Consider the following 27603-nt stretch of genomic DNA (forward strand, 5'->3'; position numbering starts at 1 on the left):
CTACTGCAGAGGAGAAGTTCATCAGACTTACCAGCCTCAGAAATCACCAATTAACAAGCACCTCAGATTACAGCCCACATCAGTGCTCCCCAGACTGCAGAGTGAAGGAAAAGCATACGTGGGAACTACGTGATACGTGATAGTTATGATGTCTTCAGTGTTGTTCAGTACTGTAGAAAATAACCCTTAAATGAGTAGGTGTGTCCAAACATTTGACTGCTGCTGTAGGTAATCAGTTAGTCATGTGCAACATCTTTGTGATTGTTGCTTGGTCTGACTGTATTTTTTAATTAAGTAACCACAAGGAAATTTAGAGCAAATAAAGTCTGAGTTGAGAGATATTAGTCCGACGCCTCAACCTGCCTTTTTCATATCAGATCTGGGTCATGAACTTGTAAAAGAAAAGGTGTTTTCTTATAACTGAAACATGCTAAACCCATACATTGTAGGTCTGTCACGTGCTTTTGTGTCCTGTTCCATGTGTGGAAACTAAATTTTCCTGCAGTTTGCGTGTGTGTGTGACTAAAACTCATTTATCACAAGAATGAGGACATTAATGTCTCCGAGCGGAATCAGTTTGCAGGTTTTGCTGAAGTTATGAAAGTGTTTTTATTACCGAGAACAAACTGAAATGCCAGTGAAATGCCACCGCCCCGCTCTCTATATTTGGCTCTTAATTTAGAGCGTGGAAGGAAAACAGCGGCTCGGCTTCTTCTCTTAATGATGTGTTTGAAATGAGCAGCGGCGGAGCTCAGGTCAGAGGTCCGTTTAAAGGAAAAGGCCAACGAAAGGCGACTTGATCTCTGCACAATGCGTTAGCGTGACTCAGACTGTGACATGTCATGTATTAGAAGGTAGAAGCTCATGCAGGAAGTGACATCATGTGCAATCAAAATGCCCTTTAACAACACCCTTGATCAGGTGGACGGATAAAAGGTCCTGAGAGTGTCACTTGTGTCTGTTTCTGGTTTAAGAAACTTTTTTTTAGGACAGGTTGAAGCACAGAACCTGAACTGCTCAGTTTTAAATGATCTTCTCTTAGCAGCTGACTGTGGTCAACACACTGTTTTACTCCCGTTGGATCTGACACTGCTGATCACAGTATTTTAATTGAGCATCTTAAAAATTGGATGGGCCTCTCAGATTTGGTTTTAGGTTCAGTTTTTATTTTTCAGGAAGGTCATTCTGTGTGGAAATTTGAAAATATAAATCAGCTTCCGTACTTCTAAAACATGGAGTTCCACAGGGATCTGTTCCTGGGCCCCTTACTATTTACATGCTGCCAATTGGTCGTATTATTAAGAAAAACAGAGTCAGTTACCATTTCTATACCGATGATACACAGTTATACCTCTCCTTTGACACCTAACGACACCGATCAATTAAACAACCTCCACAATTATACTATAGATATCAATAACTGGATGGCATCGCTCTGTCTACAGTTAAACTCCCCTCTCATCAAACATTACTAACTCTCGCAGAAACCTCAGTATTATCCTTGATAACCATCATGACTTTGACCAGCATATTCATTCTGTTGTCCAATCATGTTTTATCCAATTCAGGAAAAAAAAAGCAAAAATCAGGTCATTTTTATCACTGAGGAGCTTAGAAACAGTTATTTATGTATTCATTTCATCCCAGTTAGATTACTGCAATGCAAAACCTCAATGAACTGATTCAAAGTGTCGCTGCCAGACTCATGACCAGGTCCAATATTTAATATTATAATAATATTTTATTCACTTTTAAGGCTCTTAGGGGGTTAGCTGCAGAATATATAGCTGACCCCTGGCAGGTTCATTCCCGGGCCAAAACTAAAGGTGACGGGGCCTTTTCTGTTGGGGCCCTGCAGTTGTGGAACGACCTGCTGGAGGAGATCAGGGAGGCTAACACTTCGTCTTCTTTTAAATCACTTTTAAGTCAGGCTTCGTAGCCCAATCAGCAGTGGGGAGCTGTCAGGACCAATGACCATCAGTGCTGAGGGAGAGCTGCAGAGCCGGCTGAGCTCTGACCTGCGATCAGCAATGAAATTTTAACATCAACATTAAAATCAACTTCACCAGTGGAATTAAAGATTAGTTACATTCCTGAGCTTAAAGCAGAAAAACCTGCAATTTTTTTTAACATGAGGACATTTTTGGAAAGTGAAGACAATTTTTCTGGTCTTCACACCTTCACAGACCTGTCTCAGAGTTCAGACTTTATTTACAGAAAAAGTTAGAATCAGGTTTAGGTAAAGATTAGGGAATTTATTCTGTAAATGAGAGTCCTGTGGCTCAGGAGGCTGTGGCTCAGGAGGTAGAGCAGGTTGTCTGCTAATCAGAAGGGTCAATGGTTCGATCCCCGACTCCTCCTGTCTGCCAGTCACTCGCTGTCACAGTCTGCTCCTCAGTTCCTCTCTGCAGCCACTTTCTCATCTCCAGCCCTCTGCACTGCTCTCTGTCCCTGCTTGCTTCTCCCAGGCCACGTTCTTTCCTCCAGATCCTCAGACCTGCCATCCTCAAGCTGTCCACCAGATGCCCTCGGACTTTCCCTCCTTTCTCCATCTACACACCTGTTCCTACTTGTCATCGGTCCTGCAGTTACCTAGCCTACTCTGTCCACTCCTCACCTGCAATTCATTCCCTCATCAGACACTCACTACTTATACTGGTCTATTTCCATTGTTGCTTCCTGCCTTTGCTTTCTAGCCTCCCAGCTGTTATCTGCTGGTTGAAACCTGAAAACCTGCTGGACTTTGGATTCTTGCTTGTCCCCTTCTGGATACCTTTGCCTGTTTTGGACCCTTGACTGCCTCCATAAGCCTATGTACCTCTTGTCATTAAGTCACTGAACTGTATTCAATGCCTCAGTCACCTGTATTCCTGTTATTCCACACCCCACATTGCTAAAATAAAAACTAACACTTCAGTGCACTAACATCTGCTCATTAGCACCAAACACAAAGTACAGCTGAGGCTGATGGGAAAATCATGTCATGAATGTTGCAGGTATTTGACCTGATGATGAAGCTAAATACTCCCCGAAGTGAGTATAATTCATCCTGAGGCAGATGTGGGAATGTGTGCCAACATCCATGGCTTCCATCCAACAGTTGTCAAGTCATTTCAATAAAGAACTAAAGTCAACCTCATGGTGGGGCGATAGGGGATCATCATAGTCAGTAAGGTTCATCCTCTGAGGAACTTGAATGTCCAAAATGACATGGCAATCCACCCAATAAACGTTGAGATATTTCAGTCTGGACCAAAGTGGTGGAACGACCGACAGACCAGCTTTGTCGTCCTTAGAGCAAGACTAAAAATGAAGTACACACAGTTAACTTATATTAAATTAAGCCGCATTTATTTGCAAACTAATGAACTATTACAACCAAAACAACGATTTTGAACTGCATAGTTTCAAATTGGATGTAAACATACAGTAGATACAAAACTGTATGAATAAAAGCTACGATTCAACTGTATTATCCAACAAAACTAAGATGAGCTGATTCATGAAATTCGACATACAAAGCTAATCAAGCTACACAGAGAAAAGCCTTCACAATGTTCCAGAGAACAGAATAACATCTTCCAACTGCTTGTTTCCTCCTAAAATTATCCATGTTGCAGTTTGAAGCCTAAAGATATTATTGTAGAGCTGCAACAATTAGTCGATTAATCGATTAGTTGCCAACATTAAACTAATCACCAACTATTTTGACAATTGATTAATTGTTTTGAGTCATAACTTTTTTTTTTGGTTTCTTTAGTCTCTATGACAATAAACTGAATATCTTTGGGTTGTGGACAAAACAAGACATTTGAGGACGTCATCTTTGGCTTTGAGAAACAGTGATCGACATTTTTGATCATTTTCTGATATTTTATAGACCAAACGACTAATCGCAGCTCTATATTATTAGTGACATTATTCATTTTGTAATTGTCGAGACAGAGTTGATAAAAAGAAGTTGCATGTAATATATTAGTTGCATGTCTTTATTTGGATATTACTCAGATATTTCCAAATATTGATGAGTAATTAATTCTCTGCAGATTTTAGTTTTGAATAGAATATTTTTGCAGACTCAGTAAAACATCTAAAACCTGGAATCTCCCAGTCTGACTCCTGAGGGCCAAAGCGGCAGGAAGTGGTCATGTCTCTGTCCACCAGGCGGTCCGCTTCACGAACAACGAGCTTCCGCTGAACTTGACGTGGCGGCTGAGCGGCGGCTGAGTGTCGGCGGACACCTGTCAGCGAGCATCACGTCCTGCGCCGAGCGGGGAGCGCCACCCTCCCACAGCTTAACCCCAAAATGTCACGGCGACGCTCGCCTGCTGCAGAGAGACATGAAGAGGGTGATCTGAAGAGCCGGTTGATGATAATCTGGAAGAACAACGTTAGCGACGACATGCTGTGACATCATCATCCCGAGGCTCAGAGACAAACAACGCGATACGTTTTCACTTTGACCCAGTGTCCTGCAACCCTCTGCAGCCTGCAGCAGGAAACATCAGGATGCATGTGTGTAACAACTCGGACCAGTACACACATGTGGCAGCGGGACTGGTGCTGCACCCAAAACAGAATAAATCCAGACCAGATTATAAATCATCAACCTAAAACTGAACAGTCTCTGCAAAGATAGGAATAGAAAAACAAAACAAAATAAACAGATGAAACTTTAAGGTGAGACACAAAGAGGGAATTTGATGCTAAAAAGACTGTCAATGTGTCAGATATCCACTTGATATGACTAACTCAGACTGATGAAGCTGAATAGAAGCTTCACATCAACTTTTAAATGACTGTGTGGACACACTGTGGATTTTAGCCTCCATCACTTCCATTGAAAGCATATTTGAAGGATCTTTTAATATCCAGTATGAACAGGAGGAATGATTACAGCGAGGAAAACCTCTTTCACTGTTCATATGGACACCTGACTGCTGGTTTAAGACACACTGGAAACACTGTGAACTTGTCCTTTAATAGTCTGAATGTATCTGGACGAGACGTTTGGACCCAAAAAGTCAAGAATAAACCTGATAAATGTGAAATAATCATGGAAATTAGGGAATAACTCCTGTTTCCCTGACTCTCTTCTCTTCTCTTACTGTTACTAATTACTAGAATAACCTTGAAAAGTCTTGCATAACCACAGATACTCCAAAATAAAACTTAAAATAAATATAATAAATATGGGAAATTCCCCTGAAAAGTGCAGAATAACTTTTAAAATTCTGAAATAAACCTTAAAAGTACAAAACTAATTATCAGAGATAACCCTACAAGTCAGACAAAGCCATAACAATGTTTTGGAATAACACCAAAAATTTCTAACCCTAAAAAGTCCAGTAACACCTTGGAAAGACTGTAAACAGTAAAAAAAATTCTCAAAATCACATTAAAAAAAGTCTTTGACAGCTCAGAAACATCCACCATGAGTCTGGAGAATTAGAAATAAGAGCCCTGAGTCAGAGATAATCACAAAACGTCTGAAAACACAAAAGTCTGAGATGAAAAGGAGAAATTCAGAATAAACTTGAAATCTGAAAGTAGTGTATTATCCTGAAAAGTCCAGCAGATAATCTGGAATAACCCTGAAAGGTTAGAGATAACAGTTGTTCAGAATAAACACACCTGAAAAGTGAAAAATATCCCTTAAATATGGAAATAAAGATGCTGAATTTCCTTGATTTATTACTCAATATTAATATCGACTGTGACACGAGTATAAATATAAACAGGAGGCCTCGTCTGCTGTATCTTCTCAGTGCTGATTGTACCGAAGATTTAAGGACACATGCAAGAAACACAGAATAATGAGTCTGATGTGTGAGTCTGGAGAAAAAAGGGACAACATAGTGATTAGACCGTCACTGACGGAGTCGTCCAGGTAACAGCCTCCTCCACACAGGAAGAAAACCATTTAGCTAAAAGCCGGAAGCTTAGTGGGGCGAGCGGAAAAGTGCTGTTAATGGTTTTGACTCTGATGTTGTTGAATTACTTTTCTCTACCCTCAAGTGTTTTAAATTTAAAAAAGAATCAGAGAAGACACAGAAAAGTCTGTTTAACAAACCACAAGAGCTCCTAGCTGTCAAAAACCAGATGCTGAAGAGGGACGGCTTCAGTCCAGGTTTGGGATCCTGAAGTCCTGCAGAGAGATTCACACCTACAGCTGTTCGCTTTAGCTTTGAAATGTCATTCTGTTTGTCATTCCTAATTTTCTTAAGTCATCAGTAGCCACTTTTATACAGACAAGGCGGGAATGTTGCGCCGTCATTGCACCTCGCTGTTCTGTAGCAAAGGTACAAATATGGAACGTTTTCAGTGTTTCATCAGTACTAGAAATGCAACCGTAGCAAGTAACCTACTGTCACTATCCTCATTCATACTTTAAAATGCTACAAATTACATCCAGGTACAAAAAAAAGCCATCAGTTAGAACGGAAGTACAGAGAGTCGTTGCTATGGAGACGATACACCGGCTCATCTTGTTGCATTGGTATAAACCAGCAGGTTTTGTAGACTGGAGCATTGCAAGTAGGTGCAAGTTTCAACTCGTCTCATCTCGTGAATCTTTGGTCTGAACTGGGTTTTATACATAACACCGCTGATTCCAGAACGCCGGCATGTTGTGTAAAATCACACATGGGGGGCGACATTATGCCGGGTCTTATTTACAGCATTATTATGGGATCTCTGTATAAACAGCAGCTGTAGTTCCCTGAAACCACAAACAGGAAGGAGTCAGAACCTGCAGACATCAAACTGTCAGGAGTCGTATCAGAAACAACCACAAACTGGTGCAGAGAGTAAACATGTCGCTGCTTTGGACTCCTGCTGTTGATTTATTAATTTGTTGATCATCACAGACAATTTTAATAATTGATAAGTCTTAAATTGGGCTTAAGCAGAACAAGACGTCACCTTTGGCTCTGGGAATGAAGGAAAATGTGGTCATGGACGTTTTATAGACTAAACTAATAATTCATTACTAAAATAATCATCACATCCATTGGTAATGAAAACAATCACTTTTGCAACCCTACTTAATTATTGTTGGTTTGGCCTTGTCGCTCAGTAACTGGAAGATAAAACTCTGTATGCAGAATAAAAAGTGTCTCCCACAGAGCTGCTGACACACTCAGACCGAGCAGCAGTGAGGAAGAGCGAGTGTGGGAGTGCGAAGGAAAACACAAATGAAGCATGAAGTGTGTGCAGGAGAAGATGGCTCCTCTACTTATGAGCGAGTCTCCCAAGACAACAGCGGTTCCTCGTCTGAACGACTCATTCAGGCAAAAAACGATTTCCATCTGCAGCCCAATAAATGTCAGGTTACCATCTGCGCTCGTCAGCGTCGCTTCACACGCTGTGACTCAACACGCCGCCTCACCGCAAAACCAACAACGCATTTTCCAACATGTCAGAGAGGACGGGCGGGAAGAGAACGGAGCCTCGGGCTGACTTCATCAGCAATCAGGGAGCAGAAGAAGAAGACGAACAACACCGCCTCAAAAACCGCTGCCCAGGAGCCTCTGAGCAACGCATCTCACCTTCAAACTGCTTTTGCTGTTTTTGTCCTTAAATTTGGTGAAGAATAAGGCTGAGTTACGACTTAAATGTCTCTTGCTTTTCATTCAGAATGTTAATTTTGTTTTATTTTCCAGAAACACTTCAGCAGAGTCTTCAGGTCAAACACTGAGTCATATATACACGTTTCCAGTGTGACTCAAAACATTCTTCTTGTTTTACAAGTAAAAATCAGAGAAAAACTCTGCCTGGACCAAAGTGATGGACGAACCAAAAGACCTGATGATGGAGCTCAATGAAAGTTATTACAGTTCATCGTAAGAGGAACGTTCACGTCTCAACCAGATTTCCTGCCAATATGTGACAAAGTGGGTGAGAACGCACCATTTATCACTATTTTCACCATCAATGCCATATAGCTTATTAATGTTTGTTAATTGTTTGTGTAGCCATAGGTCCATCATCAATCTGTATGTTTGGTTACAGTTTACATACCAGCAACATCTTTGGTTAAAGTGAAACACATTCAAGTTAAGTTGGTTTAGTTATACATTAGGTGACATCATCAGTGATGTGACTGGGTTAGACCAAGTATAGGGGGATTTATGTTACTTAGTTAAATGTTTGGTTTAGTATCTATATGATTTGTACTTGTTTTGGCTCAGGTTGAGGTTTAATGCTAATGGATGTGTTTCGTGTAAACAATGTTGACTGATACAAGTAGCATTGTTATGTGCCAGGTGACATAAGGGAAAGGACACCCCTGCAATAAAGATGGTTCTGCCTGATAGACTGGAGGGTCTATTTAAAGGGAGAGATGTAGGTTTAGGGGGAGCAGTGTAGCTGTGTGCACGTGATCATCCCTTAGTTTGCTTTATCCTGAGTTGAGCTAATTAACTTTGATTTGCTTGTGTTTATTTCACTTTTTTGAGACACCTTTTGTTTGTTTATTTGGTACACTGAACTGAATAAATCAGTTTTTAGTCATTCAACAAGAGTCTGAGTCTGCCTCCTACCACCTTCCTAAGATGCAGAGTCCCATTTTTGACCCTTGTCTGCAGAGTAAGGGTCTCTGGCACAACTTCACCTACTTCCAAGATGCACGGAGAAGGGAACCACCTTCCTAGCCACTATGGCCAGGCTACACCACACAATCCATCCGATAGTTGAGGTGTAATTATACACACATCACATAAGTGATAAAGAGTAACGCACACTTTCTACAAAGACACAGTTTTCATTTTAAGTCAAATGGACAACGATCATTTCTAAAGGTCTTCAGTTACGATGCTTTTAGGAAACTCCTCTTAAGCTTCAGAAGGTTCATAAAATGGATTTTATGATCATATTAGCCATGTGATGCTTTGGGAAACGAGAGCCTGGACATTATTGATCTGATGAAGATCCGACTTTGATTTGACTTCCATTTGAATTAAAATTAAAACCGTGGCTTTGGAGTAAGTGTGAAGGCTTTTTTTCATTTGTAAAATCCATCCAATAGTTGCCAAGACATGTCGCCAAAAACAGAAACTCTCAACCCCCCGTGGTGGCACCAGAGGAAAAGTCGGGGGATCACTAAAGACATTAAGGTTCATCTTCTGGGTCCATGAAAAATTACACACAGAAGAACCAACAAAGATGCTGCTGTTTGCCAACTTTGGAAAAAGCAGCTGCTTTACTCTACAACAACAACAAATCTGAGGGCTCAGCAGCTAAATTGCTATATAAGTGAGGCAGTGGAGGCATCAAACAAGCAGAGCTGTTTATTTTGCAAAAAAAAAAAAAGATTTGTTTGTGTTGGAAAGACGAGACTGCTCCAACCTTTAATTTATTTCTTGATCAAATATCTTTTTTATCCTATTTTTTCCTCTAGAGAAGTTGTCACTGGAAAACCAAAACTGTGGACATATTTTCTGTTATTTAGTCGCCTTTTATTTCACATTTGGAAAATGGAAAATGCAAAAAAGAGATGTTATAAAAATACCTGGCTACCATGCATGACAAAAATCTGGAAAACCAGAGAGAGTGATGGGGCAGAGAGTGCAGATCAGAAACACCTCGGAGCTTTCCTTCAACAAATCAAACAGTGACAAAGCTGCATAGTTTCATCACCTCTTTATCCTGCAGCACAGACGCTCAGTGACCGACAGAATTTACTGTCGGAGCGTCTCCGGCGACCGTAAACACACACGGCGGCTCTGTGGAGCGGACGGAGACGGTGGGAGATGGATCGGGTGGAGATGGTGATGAACGAGCTGCAGCAGCATTGACGTTCTCAAGGACGAGAGACAGAGGAGGAATTCAGATGATGCTGTAAGGGCTGCAACTAACTAATAAATACATTGATTATTTTCACAATTAATTGATTAGTTGTTTGGTCCATAAAATGTCTGAAAATGTGGATCACTGTTTCCTAAAGCCCAAGATGACGTCCTCAGATGATGGTTAGTTTTGTCCCGACCAACAGTCCACAACCCAAAGATATTCAGTTTACTGTCAGTAATTGTAGCCGATTAATTAGCTAATCAGTTAATTGATCAATCATTGCAGCTCTAGATGCTATTATACACTGTATGACGACAAAGTCGACGTAGGGAGGACATCATAGGGATGATCTATATAGATAAAGTTGCCTGGTTTATTTGACTGTTTACCTAACGACATAGCTTTCTGCAACTGACAGCAGCAGCTCAGCTTCAAAACACCAACCCGGCTGTTCTGTGACAAAATAATCTCAACTCAAAGCTCCACTAACACTTTCTCTCACAAAAAATATTAACCTCATTGACAGAGAGATGCAGTAAATGATGTGTGTTTAATGTAGCTATAATAAAAATCCAAACTGTTATGTAGCTTAATAACATAAAATTAAATTCAATATAGACTGATATGTTCATTTTAATCCATTTATATGTATGCAAATGTGGTGATATCTGTACATATAGAGCTCCAGAGGCAGCACTGTTGTTCTGTCCAGTAAAAACATGAAGTTTCTCTTTACATTCAGACAAATTAATGTTGCAGCTACAAGAGTTAGATTTCATCTGTGAGACCAGGAATTATATCATATATCAAAATGCTGCTGAGACATTAAAGTCAGCCGTAAAGAGCCGCACAGATCAGTTCATTGGATCATATTCTCCCCGCCGGGATGACGACATGTTGACCAGCTGATCATCTCAGGAGTCGGGCTGCTGACACCCGGCCAGCGGCTCCTCACATGTCCGAAAACGTCACAACAAACTTACAAACAGACGTTATTTGGATAAACTGACCACATATTGGGAATCTACATGGTTACTTTCTCACCTGAAAAAATATGAAAAGTTGATATAGTGACGTATTAAAAGTCCTACAGTGAAAATGACAACAGCTTTTAGCCTTTAGCTTTAAAACCTCCGCTAGGTTAGCGGTCCCAGTCCTTCCACCACGTAGCCAAGATGGCGACCATTGACGGTGAGAAGTGTCCAGCGTTCCACACTCAACTTTCTGACCATTATGCACCACAGTGCACTGCATTTTGCCATACTTGTCAGTGTGAATACATTTATGCACTCAAAACAGCAAGTGAAAACATGGAAGTACTGGTCTCACTGGTATCTTAAACAACACACCGCCACCAACGCAGCCCCTCACACTGTTTTAACGCAGGGCTGATTTAATCTCTGTCACCTCTGACCAGAGTGTTTAAACATCTTCCCACTAGGCTGCATATCAAGCAGCAGGTCAAAGGTCAACAACTCTGCCCCGTGGCAGATGTGACTCAGCGAAGGATATCTCTTCCTTGAGCGTGTCCTGAACCAAACACAAAATAACAGTCTGGGGAGGCAGAGGCAGAGGAGGGTGGGGGTGTGTGTGGGGGTTCAGAATGATTCCTGTTGTGTAAGCGGGCACCCGCAGGGCTCCCATCCACCAATCCACCAATCAGGAGCTGAGAAGTCTCCCTCTGTCTGTTAGTGATGCTACGATTCACCGCCGCTGGGCAGGCGGTGAGACTTCCATCTGCAGCAAATCTGCACCGCAACCCAAAAAAACCAAGCAGCTGAGGGTGGAGGAGCATCCACACTGAACCAGGAATATATGACTCACATATTTATCATCATTAATGTGCACCAGTGTCTACAGAATAATTAGCTTCCCACCACAACTGCACAACTAAACACACGTACTAAAGATGCTGAATCACCAGATCTGAAGTGACAGTTATAGTTAGAGCTTTTTCATAAAATAAGTTTTACAAATAATCAAGGTATCTGTTAATTACTGAGACAGAACAGACAAAAGGGAGCAATAAAAACAGTCTTAAATAGACTCTAAATAGTTTGTGAAGGACTAAAGATAAGAAAGAGTGTTTTCATGATACATTCATGACTCAGACTCTACACACGTAATAGTTTTATTTTTTATTAAGTATGAATAACTATGGAGCTCCTGTTGTTAGTGCTCTTACTCCTTTTCAGACAAAGTGAATAAAAAGGGGACATATTCTGGGTCTCTGTTACATTATCTTTATCACTCCTTATTTACTAATCCATCCGTACATGTTGGAGCCTGAATCAGATCTGAACTATGAGAGTGGACAACGTGAACTTCCTCAGCAACAAAGTTTCATATTTCAGATCAGATTTCAGCTCGAACATTTATGGATGTATTTGAGAAGTTGACATTTCGAGGAAAGAATGAGGAAAAAGTAGTGAAATCTTGCTACTATAGTTTGTTTCATGGTTTGTTGACGTAGCCTCCCGAGCAGCTGGATGTCAGCTGTGATGCAGCTTCCTGAAGTCGGCCAATCAGAACAGAGTGGGCTCATCGGGAGGGGGGTCTTAAAGAGACTAAGGAGGCTAAAACGACCTGTTTCAGCGATTAAAAGGTGTCGATTGGAGAAGATAGATAGACTAAAATCATTTTAAAAAACTCTAAAAAAAACATTCCAAATAGATTACAATCATTTAAAATGTAAAATAAAGTACAATTATGTAAAATAATTGCAAATAGAGGTTGGGAGGTTTAAGATCAAGTTTCTAAAATGAATGAGTGAACTGATTGTGAGGAGGTGATGTAATTTGTTCCAGGAATCAGGTGCATTATAATTAAAAGCAGCCTATCAAAGTTCAGACCTGATGCATAGAGACATGAAGCAAGAGACGGTCAGTAGAGCCGGTATGATAGGTCTCTGTTGAGGAGAAGACCACCCGACCCTTCCTCATATAAAATACAACGACGTGAGCCATAAGCATCACCGGTAATAAATCTCAAGGCAGAGTGACAGAGCAGAGTCCAGAGGTTGAAGAGTGGAAGAGGATGCGTGTCTATAAATCACATCACTGTGGTCCAAGACTGACATGAAAACTCAACAACTCTTTTTCTACAGAATGTTTTATTTCTGTAGAAATATCCAACTGAGTCGGCACACAAGATGATCTATATGAAATCTGAAAGTGAGTTTTTTTCATCAATCCAGATGCTGAGATATTTATATTCTGTGACTCTCGAGACTATAGCTCTGGCTCTGGAAATAGCATGAACTTTGTTTTACCAGCATTCAGTACAAGTCTTTAGTCTTTAAGCAGAACGTTGAAGGAACGCTGTAAGTTTTTGACTGCTAGATGTCCAGAGTCAGCGACACAATACAGGACTGTGTCATTCACGTACAGATGAGCATTACAGTTTGTCAAAGATGAAACAATATTGTTGATATAAACGGTGAAAAGAACTGAACCCCGTGCAGCATCTTCTGTAGCTGTTAAAACTCAGAACGGTCGGATTAATGTCTCTCTGATAGTTCCTGATTGTGCAATTACATGCACTGATATCAAACTCACTGTTAGCCAGCCTCTGCAAGAGCAGGCAATAATCTACGGTATCAAATCCTTTGGATAAGTCAACAAAAAGTGCTGCACGGTGCTTTTTTTTTATTATCTAAAGCTGATTCGACGTCATTTAGGACCATAGTAACAGCAGTTACAATACTGTGCTGCTCTAAAACCAGACTGAAACGGGCTCTAGATGGAAACTCTGGGCAGAAATATATTCAATTGATCATTAACTAAAGATTCAAGGACCTTTGCCAGGAAAGGCATCTTAGATATTGGTCTGTAGTTGTTGAGATTGCCCTTACCACCTCCCTTATGTAAGTGAATTACATGAGCCATTTCCCAAACTCTGGGAACTAAGCCAGAGGAAATAGAAAGGTTGAAAATATGAGTTATTTGTTCTGAGATAATTTGTTCTGCTCTGAGTTAAATAAGGAGTTTTTAACCGTAAGTCATACAAAGATATTCCAGTAGAGCCCCAGAATATAAATGTAGAGCTGGAGATGTGCAGAATACGTCGACCTTTAACCAAACAAAAGAGGATGCGGATCAGAAAGGCAGTTCAGGAATCAGAACTTGCTGGATCATACAGTAGTACTGAGGTATCATCATGTTTCCATGTTTTAAAAGAGATAATTAATCCAATTCTGTGGGTTTATGATCAAATTTTTTGCTCTGTCAGTGGTTTTAGAAACAGACACCAGACTCAACACGCTGAGCTAAGCAGAAAAATGACACCTGATAACCTGCTGTAAGGAGTTCCCATTATTTTGTCCACCTCATGTAGATGGATTTCTCGTGTGTGTCATAAAATGAGTCTCCATTTTCCTCTGTGATAAATGACTCTGTTGCTTACGAAACCAGCTTGACCTCTTACCTTTCCCACCAATCAGCTGATGATGTGCGGAGGTCACACTGACCGCCCACTGACTCCACAGCAGTCTGAAATTTCAGAGCATTATCTGAACTCCACTCTGAGCTTTTTATTCCCGCATGGATCTGATTTCTCATCCGGTGGCAGAACGACGACCTTTTTATTCTCAATGCATAGAAGAAAAAACAGAGCGACAGGATGAACTGAGAGCAAGCAGAACGCCTTCACCCTGAGACTGTAACAGGCTGAATAAATTACAGGTAAAAGCATATGAGAAGCTGCTACCAGAGAACGGTTGGAGTGTTTGATCCATAACTGACTTGATGATGGATGAAATTTATATCTGTCCTGCTGATTAGCAGGAAGTAATCTACTAACACAGAAATGTTATGAGTGTAAAGTCATTTGAGAAAAGTCAACGTTGAGTCTCCAGTAATTTGAGAAGAGTCCAAGTCAAGCCTCGAGACTCGTTTTTTACTTTATGTTCTCACAGCAAATTGCGTTACTGAGAATTATCTTTTCAAGTATTTGTACAATATGACACATTACTAATGTGTACTGGACAGATTAACACGCTGATGAGACAGTTGGTAAGTGTTACTTTTACTGACAGACACACACACGTCTGACAGTTTTCACTAACAGGTTGCATTAATGAAACTGGATGGATTACAAATTGAGGCCATCAAAATGAGCATAAAGCACAAAAAGCTTTATTAACACCGATAATAAAACCATGAGGACGATGGGCTTCAGACAGCTTAACGAGGACGTTATTATCTGCGGCGCTAATGAATTGTCGCCACAATGAGAAAATTCCCCTCGATTAAATTCCATTATCCACCCTCTCCTCCATCGTTCTTTTTTTTACCCCTCTCAGACAGAAATTACATTTGTTACCCGACAACAGAGCGACCTGGTAATCGAGACGGATCAGCCGGCCAGATGCATTCATCTTTACAGAAGGTGGAGCGCTTTCACCCTCTCGTTCTTACTGCTAGGACATTAATGTGAGATGAGGCCGCTAATTGGATGTGATGCTGCTGCTCAGACTGAGATGTTGAGGTCAAACTGTCGGTTAATGAGACATAAAAGTCTGATTATCTGTCTGTGATTGGCTGTAGGAGGCTGAATACAGACAGGTGAGATCAGGTTTAGGTCAGGATGATGATGTCACGATATCACATCGGTCCACAAAGAGATGTCTCAACAACTATTGATGAGGGCCGATGCAAATACATATCGATCGTAGGAGAAGAAGTTTTCTAGGAATCCCAAAGTCAGTTGAGACGAGTCTGAGTTAGTCTCATGTCATTTCAGAAAAGTCTTTTAAAGTAATTTTAGTCCAAGTCAAGTAAAAAGTGATTTGAGTAAAAGTCTCCCATCATTTGAAAACAATCTGATACGAGTCTCAAGCTGTTCGAGACAAGTTTTATGTAATTTCACAGACGTCTGAGTCAAACCTCAGGACGCCGGAGTCAAGTGTCATTGAAACAATTCTCAGGCCATTTGAGGCAAGTCTCAACTCATTTGTGATCAAAGTTAATGCAGATATAGATCAATCTTATAAGTGCATTTTCTACGAGCAGTTTTATGAATGTTCTGAAATGATTAAAAAGCTTGTTAAGGTCAGCTGTAATAAAAAAAAAACGTCAAAAGAAATATGTCATTTGTGATTCTTCTTGCAGGTTCTGGAGCCTCTTCAGACTCTAAGAGTGAAGGCGGCACTCGAGTGGTTTCTAAGAGCGTCTTAAAGGGGAAATATTCAGCTTTTTGTGGTTTACTGTTATTTATATCCTGTTATGATGTCAGATGTTAAACATGGTCAAAGTTAATTTGTGGGACATTTCATTGAAAGGGTGGTGCAATTTGGTACAAATTATAAGAAAAAAATGGAGAAAAAAAAAGTGTTAAGTTGGTTTAGCTGATGAGTACAAACTCATTATATTTGGGTTCCCAGTTGTTAATTTGCAAAAATTTTCAATAAATGACTGAAAATACTTACAAGTATACCTACTTATAAGTAAAAGTATAAGTATTGGTATATTGCATTCGTGGTTAAAAACTCATTAATGAGCATATTTCCCAAAACAACCAAATTAATACTGTAAGAATGAAGAGTTACACAGAAACTACTTTTAGGAAATTGCTGGAAAAATATTGAAAAAACTACACATGAAACTACAACTCAACCAAAGTAACCTTTTTCCCATTTTATAATTTTATAATTTGTACCAAATTGCAGCAAAATTAACTATGAATTACCTGTAAACTATTCTGAAGATTTCCAGGAAATTAATAGAAAATAAAGGGACCTGTCAAATAAAACACCACCTAAAAGAATTCTGTTATGGAAGTATAATAATTATATGATTGTATTAATGTTGTTAAAAGTACTTTACTAGCTTAGCATTGGACTTACATAACACTTATACCATGTATATATATATATATAATATACTGTATATATTTATTCCACACATTCCTCTTCCATGTCAAAAACATGGCGCCTACCCACAATGCAACTTGACTCAAGTCACTCAACTGTACAGATCTGGGTGTGTTATGCTAGTAGCGGCTAATGTAGCCTGGAGCTGCAGCCTCCAGCAGAGATGAAGAGCTAAAGAGGTCTGATAACCTCACTTCTTTCTAACTTCATCATCATCAGTGACATCAGCAGTGACATCATCAGCGCCCTCTGGAGCCACAAAAGGCTTTTGTACTACTTTTTCACATAAGCAGTAGTGAACGCTGATGAAGTTCCCCTGTAAGTAGCCAGTTAAATAATGTGCTGAGCAGAAGAAACACGTCAAGAAGAAACATCAAGAGTCAACCAAGATTTCATCAAGGAAGTCACACTTTGTGGGTCTGCAGGGTGAGTGAACTCTTTCCTCTGATATCTGATTTGGACAAACATCTTTCTGATAAACTGACATTTCAAAAGTGGACATATTCTGAGGAAATTTCTAGGTTTATATTTATATTCTGGGGCTCTACTGGAATATTTTTTACATGATTTCCAGTTAAAAACTCCTTATTTATCTTCTACTGGTCCTTTACGCAGCCCCTCAGTTCAGCCTCTGTCTGAAACAGGCCGTCTCTTTAGGGCCCACCTCCTGTTGAGCACACTCTGTTCTGATTGGTCAGCTTCCGGTTGTCATGGTAACAAACTATAGCAGTGATTTAGTAATTTTGACCACCTGACTTAACCTTCTGGGCCACAGATGACGTGTTTATTTCCTCCTCTGAAGCGTCTGAAGACTGCTGCTGCTGTGTCAGGAGTTAGCACGGACCGGTGTGATATTAGCAGGTAACACCTCCGAGGGTGAAAACCAGCTTCAACATTCACACTCTTCAGATTTGTGCGAAGATCTGCTGCCTGAAAACTAAGTGAAATATTTCTGGAGACTGCTGTACCGTCACAAAACACTTCTCAATCCTTGTTCTATTTTTAAACAGTTCTTCTGATGTTGTTATATTATTATACACGTCAGAATCCCTTAAAGTACCATTATTTAATGCTTGATTTACCTCCAGAAACAACAGAGAGCCCTTCATTTGTCCATTTATTCAGACGAAAACCAATCTCCTTGAAACACCTTAACATGAAAACCCCATGAATAACAAATTAAGTAGATTTAAAGGAGTGCACAACGTTCCCTGTAATTTACATATTCATTAATATTTGACAAATACATTAGTCATCAAATCCAGACATGGTTAAGGTATACACCTTAATTTCCAGAGCCCTTAATAATCAAGCTAAGGAGAACATTATTTTCCCATCAGTTTTCACATTCATTTTCTGCTGCAGACACTCACATTAAACTGGTGTTTTCTCTGTTTCAGACCAAATCTGCAGCAACAGCGACTCAATCCATTCATTTCTATTCTGTTGCATATTAATATACACAGATGTAAATGTGCTACAGTGAGTCAAAAGGCTATTTTTCACCTGTAATCCTGAAATAAATGTACCTTAAAACAAAGTCTTAAGAGAAGGATTCAATATTACATTATTAGTTCATAAGCAAGTAGAGCAATAACAAAAGTTAGTGGTAAAGACAGTAGGGCTGCAATTAAATTATTTTTATTATATTTTCTCAATAAATTCATTTGTTTATAAAATCATCACAAGCCCACAGAGTCCAAGGTGATGTCTAAAAATGTCTTGTTTTGTGCAGCCAATCGATTAATTGTAAATCATTTCCGCTTTAAAAGCAATCACGCAATCACATAATAAGGCGTTTTAGAGGATTATTTTTATATAGTTGAAAATTAAGGCCCCTTTAAGGCACCAGATAAGGGATATTTTTGTGTTATTTTGTCAACTTTAACTTTTTCTAACACCTTAATTTATCCATTTACTGTCCCTATAAAAATCCTGTTAAATATACCATAACTTAAACATTAATAATGATTAAACTACCAGAATGTGTAAAAAATTTAAAGGGGATATATTCTGTATGACTCTACTGGAATATCTTTGCATGATTTCCAGTTAAAAACTCCTTATTTATCTTCTACTGGTCCTTTATGCAGCCCCTCAGTTCAGCCTCTGTCTGAAACAGGCCGTTTTAGCTCCTGTCTCTTTAAGGCCCCGCCTCCTGATGAGCCCACTCTGTTCTGATTGGTCAGCTTTCAGGAAGCTTCCTCCGGCTCCGGAGGCTACGTAAACAAACTATAGTAGCAGGATTTCACTTCTTTTTCTCCTTCTTTACTCCAAATGTCAACTTCTCACATCCATCCGTACATGTTAGAGCCTGAATCACATCTGAAATATGAGAGTGAACAACACATGGAAACACCTTAGCAACATTATATATATATAATACAAGTGTCCCCCTCCTTCTCAGCTAAAGGAGTGCCTCTTGTTTTTTTCTTCTTCTATGGTTTGAGGTGCTGCTGCAGGCTCATCTCTCCTCCTCCCCTCTGACAGTTTATATGTAACGACGCAGGAAGGTTCCCTCTGTTTTCATTCGTCCCTCTGTTATTTTCTCACCTCTTTCATTTTTTTTGTCCTGTATTTGGCCGGGCCTGCAGCGAGCTCATAAACAGAGATTCGGTGGTTCTGTCTCTCCCACGCAGGGATGGAAATATAACGCAGCAGCGTGAGCAACTGTCGCAGCAGAGCAGCCTCCTGAAGACCAGGCCGGGCTCAGACGGTGTGATGCCTTGTGAAATGAATGTGCAAATACTATGCAAATGCAGTGAGAGCATATCACAGTTTCAGGGAGAGGATCTCACCTTTGACAGCCTCAGTGAAGAGGGGGGACAGAGTTTTATTAACGGAAAAGCACCTCAGAACCGAGACAGTACAGATAGTGATGATCTATTCTTAGAGTTTAAATTAGTGCTGCTAAAAATGTAAAGTTTGTCTGGAGGGTGGCGCTAGAGAAAAGGTCAGGGTGTCAGTAAAATCTAAAGGGTTCATCCTCTGGAGAGCAGGAATGAGATCATGCATTTACTTATATTACTGATTACCAATTTCCAATGCACAGTTTTTAATTGGTAATTGAGTAAGTTAATATTGTAATATTACCACTTTTACTGGTTTTAAATCAGCTGTAATAAATATTTTTAATAATAACACAGTCTGATCTATATCAGTGTGTAATGTGTGTGGCTCGTAGTGATAAACCTACAGAGAATCATCAGAGACTCTGCAGCTCCTCTCGGCTTTATGGAGCTTTATAGTGAGTTTCAGCTCATTGTTTATCTGTCCGGCTGCAACTTTACTGTTCTGGTTCACTCTCAGCGTCTCATAGCGTCGTTTTCAGAGAGAAAAAGCTGTAAAAAGCCGCTGTACACTACCTGCTCAGCACCAAACAGCAAACAGACACAGTTAGCTGCAGACTAGCTGGTGAACATAGTGGAGCATTTAGCAGCTAAAGAGCCAGATATTTCCCTCAGGAGTTGGTAGAGAGTAAAAACAGAGCTAAAAGAGAGTGAATATTGGACTTAGATTCACCAGGTGGACAGAAACACGACTCCACATGAATGATAATGTTGCTCTGTAACTGCTGGATGTGGAAATAAGCAACTGTTTGCTAACAAGTTCAACATATCAACTTAAAAGCTGATGATGAGTCAGAGTTGTTGTTCACTACTTGTTTCTGATGAAAACTAGTGGACTAAACATCAGTTACTGCAGGTTTAAGTAAAGGATCTGAATACATCCTCCATTAGGGAAGGATGACACCGGACTTCCCAGGAGGGTTTCAGTTTCGGACTGCAGCTGAAGGTTGTGACAGCTCTGGTGAGTAATGGCGGAGTGAGGAAACCTCTGCATCAACACAATCTGGCTATCCCCACCCCTCCTTCCCATCCTGCCCCTCCTCTCCTTCCTCCCCTTCCTCCCCCTTCTCCCTCCCCGCAGGCATCTCCAGCTAATTTTAGATAAGTGATGTTGTTGGGCCTTTCTGTCCTCATTAAGCTGGCCGGGCTCTAACACATACACATGAATCATACAGCTCATCACTAATTTAGCGCAGTGGAATTTGTTTGCTGCTGTGCAGAGCAACACACCGCCTCCAGATACAGTTTGTCTCTGCACACGCCGAAGAAGACGTGGAAGCAGCTGGGATCAACTTTTTGTGTCAATGGACCGTGAGAAACATCCGTCTGAACATTCAAACTGTGTCAGATCAGAGGAGAGATGAAGCTAATGAAGAACTTCAGACTGAACATGTTTCCTCCACCTCTAAGTGACAGTTTGACACTTTTTAAAGTTTTTCTTTTTTAAGTTTTAAGGCTGCCAGTCCAGTCTGTCTTAAAGGTTCTCTGTGGAGTCTCTGACCTTCAGTAGCAACATGGAGCAGTTTTTTGTCTTGTGCACATCCATGAGGACATACATGCTCGATACACAGTACTGCCAATTGATTCACACTATTCCAGTGATCTACAGGTCACTGACTGCAAGACTGCAATCCAGTAAATATGGATGTAAACATGCAGGATTTAAAATACTGCACATATATATGTATGATATAGTAGATTCTGGTTTGCACACGAGTGCATGAATGTTTTATTTAAGGCTGCAACTAATGATTATCAATCATTGTTGATTTATCTGCCGATTCTTTTCTCAATTAATGCTTCAGTCTATGAAATGTGAAAAATTTGTGAATAAAATGGCATTCACGATTTCTCAATTCTTTCTTTCTTCAATTTACTGTCATATACAACAAGGAAAGATGGGAAATTGTCACATTTGAGAAGCACTCGTTGATTGTAGATATTTTCCTCCTGAAATAAGATGGTGTGATGATGAAATCTGAAAGTCTTTTTGTCTCTGCCTGCACATCTCTTGTGACTGTATGAATATTTCCTTGTGTTTTAACCTTTTTTTTTTATCTGATTTTTATGTCATCTAGGATTTGATATTGTGCAAATAAAATAAACAAACAAAAACAAACTTAAGAAATCTCTTTTGTAAATGTTTTATGAGGAAGGAAATTGCAAACATAACTTCTGTTTGCTTACAAGAAAACTCCACGAGGCACTTTTAATCAAAAAACTAAAACCATACAGAAGAAAAAAGAAAACAAGTTATGGACCCCCAACAATAACAGAGTGAAGACTGTTTTACAGATTGGTTTTACTATTTAAATACAGACTGTCTTACAAATAAAGTTTATATATATATATATATAACAGCTGGATAGCTCAGTGGTTAACACATATCCAGTGTGGACCCTTAGGCAAGGCAAGCTCTTTGATGCTGCTGGCCTACCTCAGTATGAGTGAAACCGCAAATTCGAGAGTCATACTGGCCCGGACATCGCCCGGGTCAACAAGGTCCGCGTCAGGTGTTGGGGAACCAGGACACCCTGATGAGAAATGGGCTACTGGAACAAGACAGATGGAGTAGGGCAGTGAACAGGGATCTGTTGGAATGCTACTATACAAGTAACCCCGATAAGAGGGGCTACATGCAGAGGTTGTGAGATATATGGATGCTTCAAAACCGCTTAACGTAAATGGTGGCAGCATCAAATATCAGAAATAACTGTTGCTTTCAACTTGCAGGTGTCTTTGGGAGTCTTACAGTGGTCCCTCATACATTGTTTTTATTAGTGTGCTGTGTCAAAATAAGAAAAGGGAAATTATATCCTGTTGCAAAGTTGGTGAAACAGAACTCTGTCACTTGACTATGAAACAGAAAAACTTTAAATTCAAAAAGGTCATGAAACAAATTTCATGTCATCATCAGCACTCATGTATGATGTTACACAGCTTTAAAGTCCAACTGAAATCACATTTAATCATCCCTCTTTGCAGTCAAAAATAATGTCAACATGTGTTTGATTGACAGCAGCTGGAGGGCGTGTAGGTGTCTGTGTTTGATTGACAGCAGGAGGGTGTGTCAATGTCTGTGATTGACAGCAGCAGGAGGGCGTGTAGGTGTCTGTGTTTGATTGACAGCAGCAGGAGGGCGTGTAGGTGTCTGTGTTTGATTGACAGCAGCTGGAGGGTGTGTAGGTGTCTGTGTGTGATTGACTGCAGCTGGAGGGTGTGTAGGTGTCTGTGTTTGATTGACAGCAGCTGGAGGGTGTGTAGGTGTCTGTGTGTGATTGACTGCAGCTGGAGGGCGTGTAGGTGTCTGTGTTTGATTGACAGCAGCTGGAGGGTGTGTAGGTGTCTGTGTTTGATTGACAGCAGCTGGAGGGTGTGTAGGTGTCTGTGTGTGATTGACTGCAGCTGGGCGGACACAACAGAGACAATGTGAACAAACTGCTGTAGCTACGAGTCATGAACAGATAGCATGTCTCTAACAGGGATTTTGAAGAGCAACGATCAAACCAGCATCTTACGGGTCCGAAGTGACATCTGCAGGTATGTTTACATGTTGTTTAATGCGCTGCAGCTGAGCAGCTAATTAGCTGTCTAGCCTGCTAACTGACATTAGCGGTGCACTTTTCCCTGGTGAATGTTTGTTTGGTGGCTCGTTCAACAAGCTGCAGGACAAGACGTGTGTTCATGTTTGTAAGTTAGATAAGGAGACTTTAGCAGGAAAGCTAATGTGAGTTAGCAGGATGCTATCAGGCTCAGTGTGAAAGTCCAGCTATGTAAGTGGATGATGGAACCGTATTTAATTGAATTAATGCGAGGGGGCACAATCATGAAATCAAAGAATTTAAAATATAAATTTCTTCCTTTTGGTTTCTGATTTTTTTCCGTTTTTTTTTTTTTTAGTTACAAGTTAACCGTCAAAGGTCACAGTTAGAGCTGCAACTAACAATTGCATTATCAATTGTTGTTTATTTTCTCAATTGATTATATTCTCAATTAATCGATCAGTAGTTTGGTCCATAAAATGTCAGAAAATGGTGAAAAATGTCAATCAGCATTTCCCAAAGCCCAGAGTGACGTCCTCAAATGTCTTGTTTTGTCCCGACCAACAGTCCACAACCCAAAGATAATCAGTTTACTGACACAGAGGACGAAAGAAACCAGAAAATATTCACATTTAAGACGTTGAAATTAAAGAATTTACAGCAGTCTACTTTCAATCATGTTGTCAAAAAAAACCTGGTCACCTCTCATCTGTTTGACCTGAGCAGCTTGATGTTTCTGAATCCACAGTGATTGACGAACTGATTCTTTATTTACACTCTGAATCTTTTCACAGTGCTGAAGTCCACCCACAAAGCTTCATCCAGACTGTGAAAACAGCCAGCGGTCTGCTCACACTTGACTGATAAAACGTTTTACATCGACATCTGTCTCCTGTACATCACATTTGTCTTGCTGCTCTGCTGCAGGAGAAACAAAAGGACAAGACGTCATGAAGTCGCAGATGTGGTGATTAGAAAGTGAGAAAGAGGAGGTTTCAGCGTCAGTATGTGGAAACTGACAAAGGAGGAATCTCTGGAATCAGACAGTTTGAAGGGTTTTAATCTCATCTACTGTAGGAAGATGTAACGATATACACTATCATCTGACAGATTCTTGCATCATTGTTGAAGATTTGTCAAGATTTTTTAACTCACTGGATTAAAGAATTAAAGAGCACCAAAACCTGAAAGATGATTTTTGAGACTCCACAACCAACTCCTGTTGGTTTATCTTATCAATAAACTATTTCTCAGATTAATTTCCAGAAATTTTACTACATCAATATATTGTGTATCAATATCACAAAATAGAATTATATACTGTGATAACGAAGAGCAATATTTTCTCAAAATAACATGAGTATTTTGCATGGTATTTTTGTGATAACAACATTAATGATATGATAAAATATGTAGCAACAGTCGAACTCCGCTGGTGAACTGTTTAGACATCATAACAGCTGCTGAAATCTGCTCACAGGATTTCTGTCTCTCTTTGAACTAAACAGGCTGCAGAAAATCTAATGAAATCCACTGTTTATGTCAAGTGACTAAATATAAGCATTTATACACATTCACAAGTGAATTTCATGCTTCAGAGACACAAGCTAACAACAAAAACAGACCCAACGCATAAACCAGTGGTAGGAAAACAGCAGCCTGTGAGCCACAGCTGGCTCTGCAGCAAACATATTTGGCCCTCTGGTGAAAGTTTTGACTTTCATAGTTTGCATCAAAACTTTTACATATTTTTTCCACAAATCTCTTGTAGATAATAAAATAAACACAAGGCTCTTGTAAATCCCAATTACTGTAATATAACCTTGTTACATCTAATACTGCCCCCACACGAGGAGAGGCATTAAAACTATGGTTGCGCCCTGTTATTTGAACAGTAAATGGTGCAGAAATTAAACTTTAATGTGTCAATTACTCAACTTTAGCCTGTGTAACCTGTGTGACATAATACCCAAAGCAAAAACAGTAAACCCCATGTGCATGTTCCTGGTCTTGCTGAAGAGGGTAAAGGTAGAAAAAAATATATCTATTGTCAATAGACACGAGAGCATCATTGTTCACATACTTGTGTGTGAACTTTTTGTGTACCTAGAGGATTAAAAAGTTAATCCACTAGAGGGCAGATCAGGGTAGAATCATTCCTGACACCAAATATGTCATAATTCAAGGTGTTAACACGCACTCAAGTAACCAGGTTACAGTCGACTTTCTCCAGTAAACTGATTTCTTAAACATCATGAGAAACCTGGCTTGTGTAATCTATAATTGGGGAAGGGGATTAGAGAAACCTGATTCTCTATGTGGATGAAAGGAGAGATCATTATGCATTCTCATATTTAAAATAAGTCAAAGTCAACTCAAACTAAAAGTGGAAGCACCACCAAGTAGCCTCTAGAAGTTTAAATGAGTCCATTTCCACCGCTGAATATTTGACTATGAAGTTCAAGAGAAAGAATTATTGGCTCAAACAGACAACAGCGACACAAAGTACCACAAAGTATTTTTGTACACTAGTCAGCTGAAACAGCTGACAGTTTGTCTTTCTTCAAGGCAACAGCTACAAACCTGATATAGACCAAAGCTGAGTCACAACCAGCCACCAATTCAAACTACAAACAACAGAAATGTCACCTGACAGCGTCCTCTTACCTTGAACAGTCGCAGGATGTTGGCCACCATGATTGACACGGAGCTGGCCGACGCTCCGATGACGCCCACCACCTTATCTGGCTTGGCGAAGATGGGTGGATCGCCATTAGCGCAGCGGACATCGGAGCCGTCCCTCTCGATGAGTGCCTGGACGAAGGTGAGCGACTGCTCCAGGGCGTAGGTATCGCGTGAACACGTGTCCAGGATGCGCGCCCCGAGCGTCACGTTGGGCAGCAGGTCCGGGTCTTTGTTGATGAGGTCAATGGCGAACAGCATGGCCTCCAGCCGATGGATCCCCTTCTCCTTCTTCAGCTCGCCACAGGGCACTCCCCTCTCGCCGCGGGCATGCACGGGGAACAGGCCGCCCAGAATAATGTCACCATCCAGCCGGATAGAGTGGGCGTACTCCTGCTGGGGCTGCTGGGAGTCCGCCAACACAGCGGGCTTCTGGGAGCTGGAGCCTAGCAGCCAGCAGCTCTTAAGCATCAGCAAAGAGAGGAAACAGTGGCCAGTGACAGTCGGGGGCTTCAAACCCCTCGCCATTTTGCAGTGAGTTGAGCTGCAGGGAAAGGAAGCCGTGATATATCAACAGGCAGGTGGTTGTAGCAGCAGCACTGACGGTTTGGCGAGAACGAGATGAGCCAGACCATGGAGTCCCCCGTTACCCAGGGTAGGGTCGACCACGGCGGGCGGTCCCACCTACAAACACTGACCCTGATGTTTTCCTGCAGCACAGGTTCCTGTGTCGGACATACTTGTCGAAGGCAGCAGAGGAGGCGCAACTTCAAGGTCTAAGCAGCTCCAGTTTCACATTCTTCCAGAAACCTGTTCAGACAGAGGAGTAAACAATCAATACATGATCAATAAACAAACCTCTAAACCAGAAATCCATCAAGCAGAAATTCAGAGCACAGGTGCACCACAGGGCTGCTGCTTCAGGCCTCTGCTGCCAAAAACCAGAACAATCGTATCATTACGTTTGCAGACGACACCATGTGGTTGATAACAACAAAGAGTCCTACAGCAGAGAGGTGAAGGAGTTAAGAACAACATTTTTGAATATCAGTGTAACTAACAATGAAAGAATAAATAATAATGGGTAAAAATAGGAAATTGCTTAAGTGAACCAAATGTTTTGTCGGTGCTTTTTGTTAATGTCCCTCCACTGCAGCTCAACCGGGAAACACAAAGATGGAATTTAGTCAAGCTTTGGAAGATATACAGTTGATTTAGGATATTTTGATAGCTGAGAGTGACAACACTAGGGTTAATTTACAATTACAATTTCATTTAGCAAACGCTTTTATCCAAAGTGACGTACATCTGAGAGCTGATACAACACAAGCAGGGATCTAGTCAGGAGAAACAACACGAGTAAGTGTCATAAAGCTAAGTTTGAGTCCAATAGGACAATAGGCATATGCATAGAGTGCATAGAAGCATTGAAATTGAGAGGGACTCTGCAGATCGAACAGAGTTTGGTAACTCATTCCACCACTGGGGAACAAGTGGATCCCGGTGGTGGAACTCAGGTTGAGGTTTGGTTGAGGTTTAGAAAAGGAAAATGTTTTGGGGTTAAAAAAAAGTACTTTGTTACACATTAAAAATCACAGGGTTAAAATTCTAACCAGTCTGTGTCAATATAGCACCAACACAACATTGGGTTAACTTTAGCAAGTTAGACTCACAACAAGCTTTAGCTAAAAACTGTCACAAATGTTTTGTTTCTTGTACAAAACGATGTGCAGGTGACATTCAAACGATACACAAATTATTAACAATCAATAACAAACTGTGACATGTAAATTTAAAAAGAGTAGATTATAATAAGCTTTAATTTGGGTAAATAACCCAACAGTCAAATAAAAAATAACACTGAAAC

General features: G+C 40.5%; 1 protein-coding gene across 4 annotated transcripts in view; it reads right to left on the minus strand.

The window, feature by feature from the left end:
• grm8b (glutamate receptor, metabotropic 8b) overlaps positions 1 to 27603 on the minus strand; it is a 161036-nt gene that overhangs the window by 130524 nt on the left and 2909 nt on the right. For all 4 annotated transcript variants that reach the window (XR_006096103.1, XM_042410778.1, XM_042410781.1 and 1 more), the window contains exon 2: positions 25722 to 26546. Coding sequence is in view for 3 of the 4 variants with exons in the window: in XM_042410778.1 (XP_042266712.1) it covers positions 25722 to 26264 (543 nt within the window). In the remaining variant the exon portion in view is untranslated. The remainder of the gene's footprint in view (positions 1 to 25721; positions 26547 to 27603) is intronic.

Source organism: Thunnus maccoyii, chromosome 5 (genome assembly GCF_910596095.1).
Source record: "Thunnus maccoyii chromosome 5, fThuMac1.1, whole genome shotgun sequence".
Lineage (NCBI taxonomy): Eukaryota > Metazoa > Chordata > Actinopteri > Scombriformes > Scombridae > Thunnus > Thunnus maccoyii.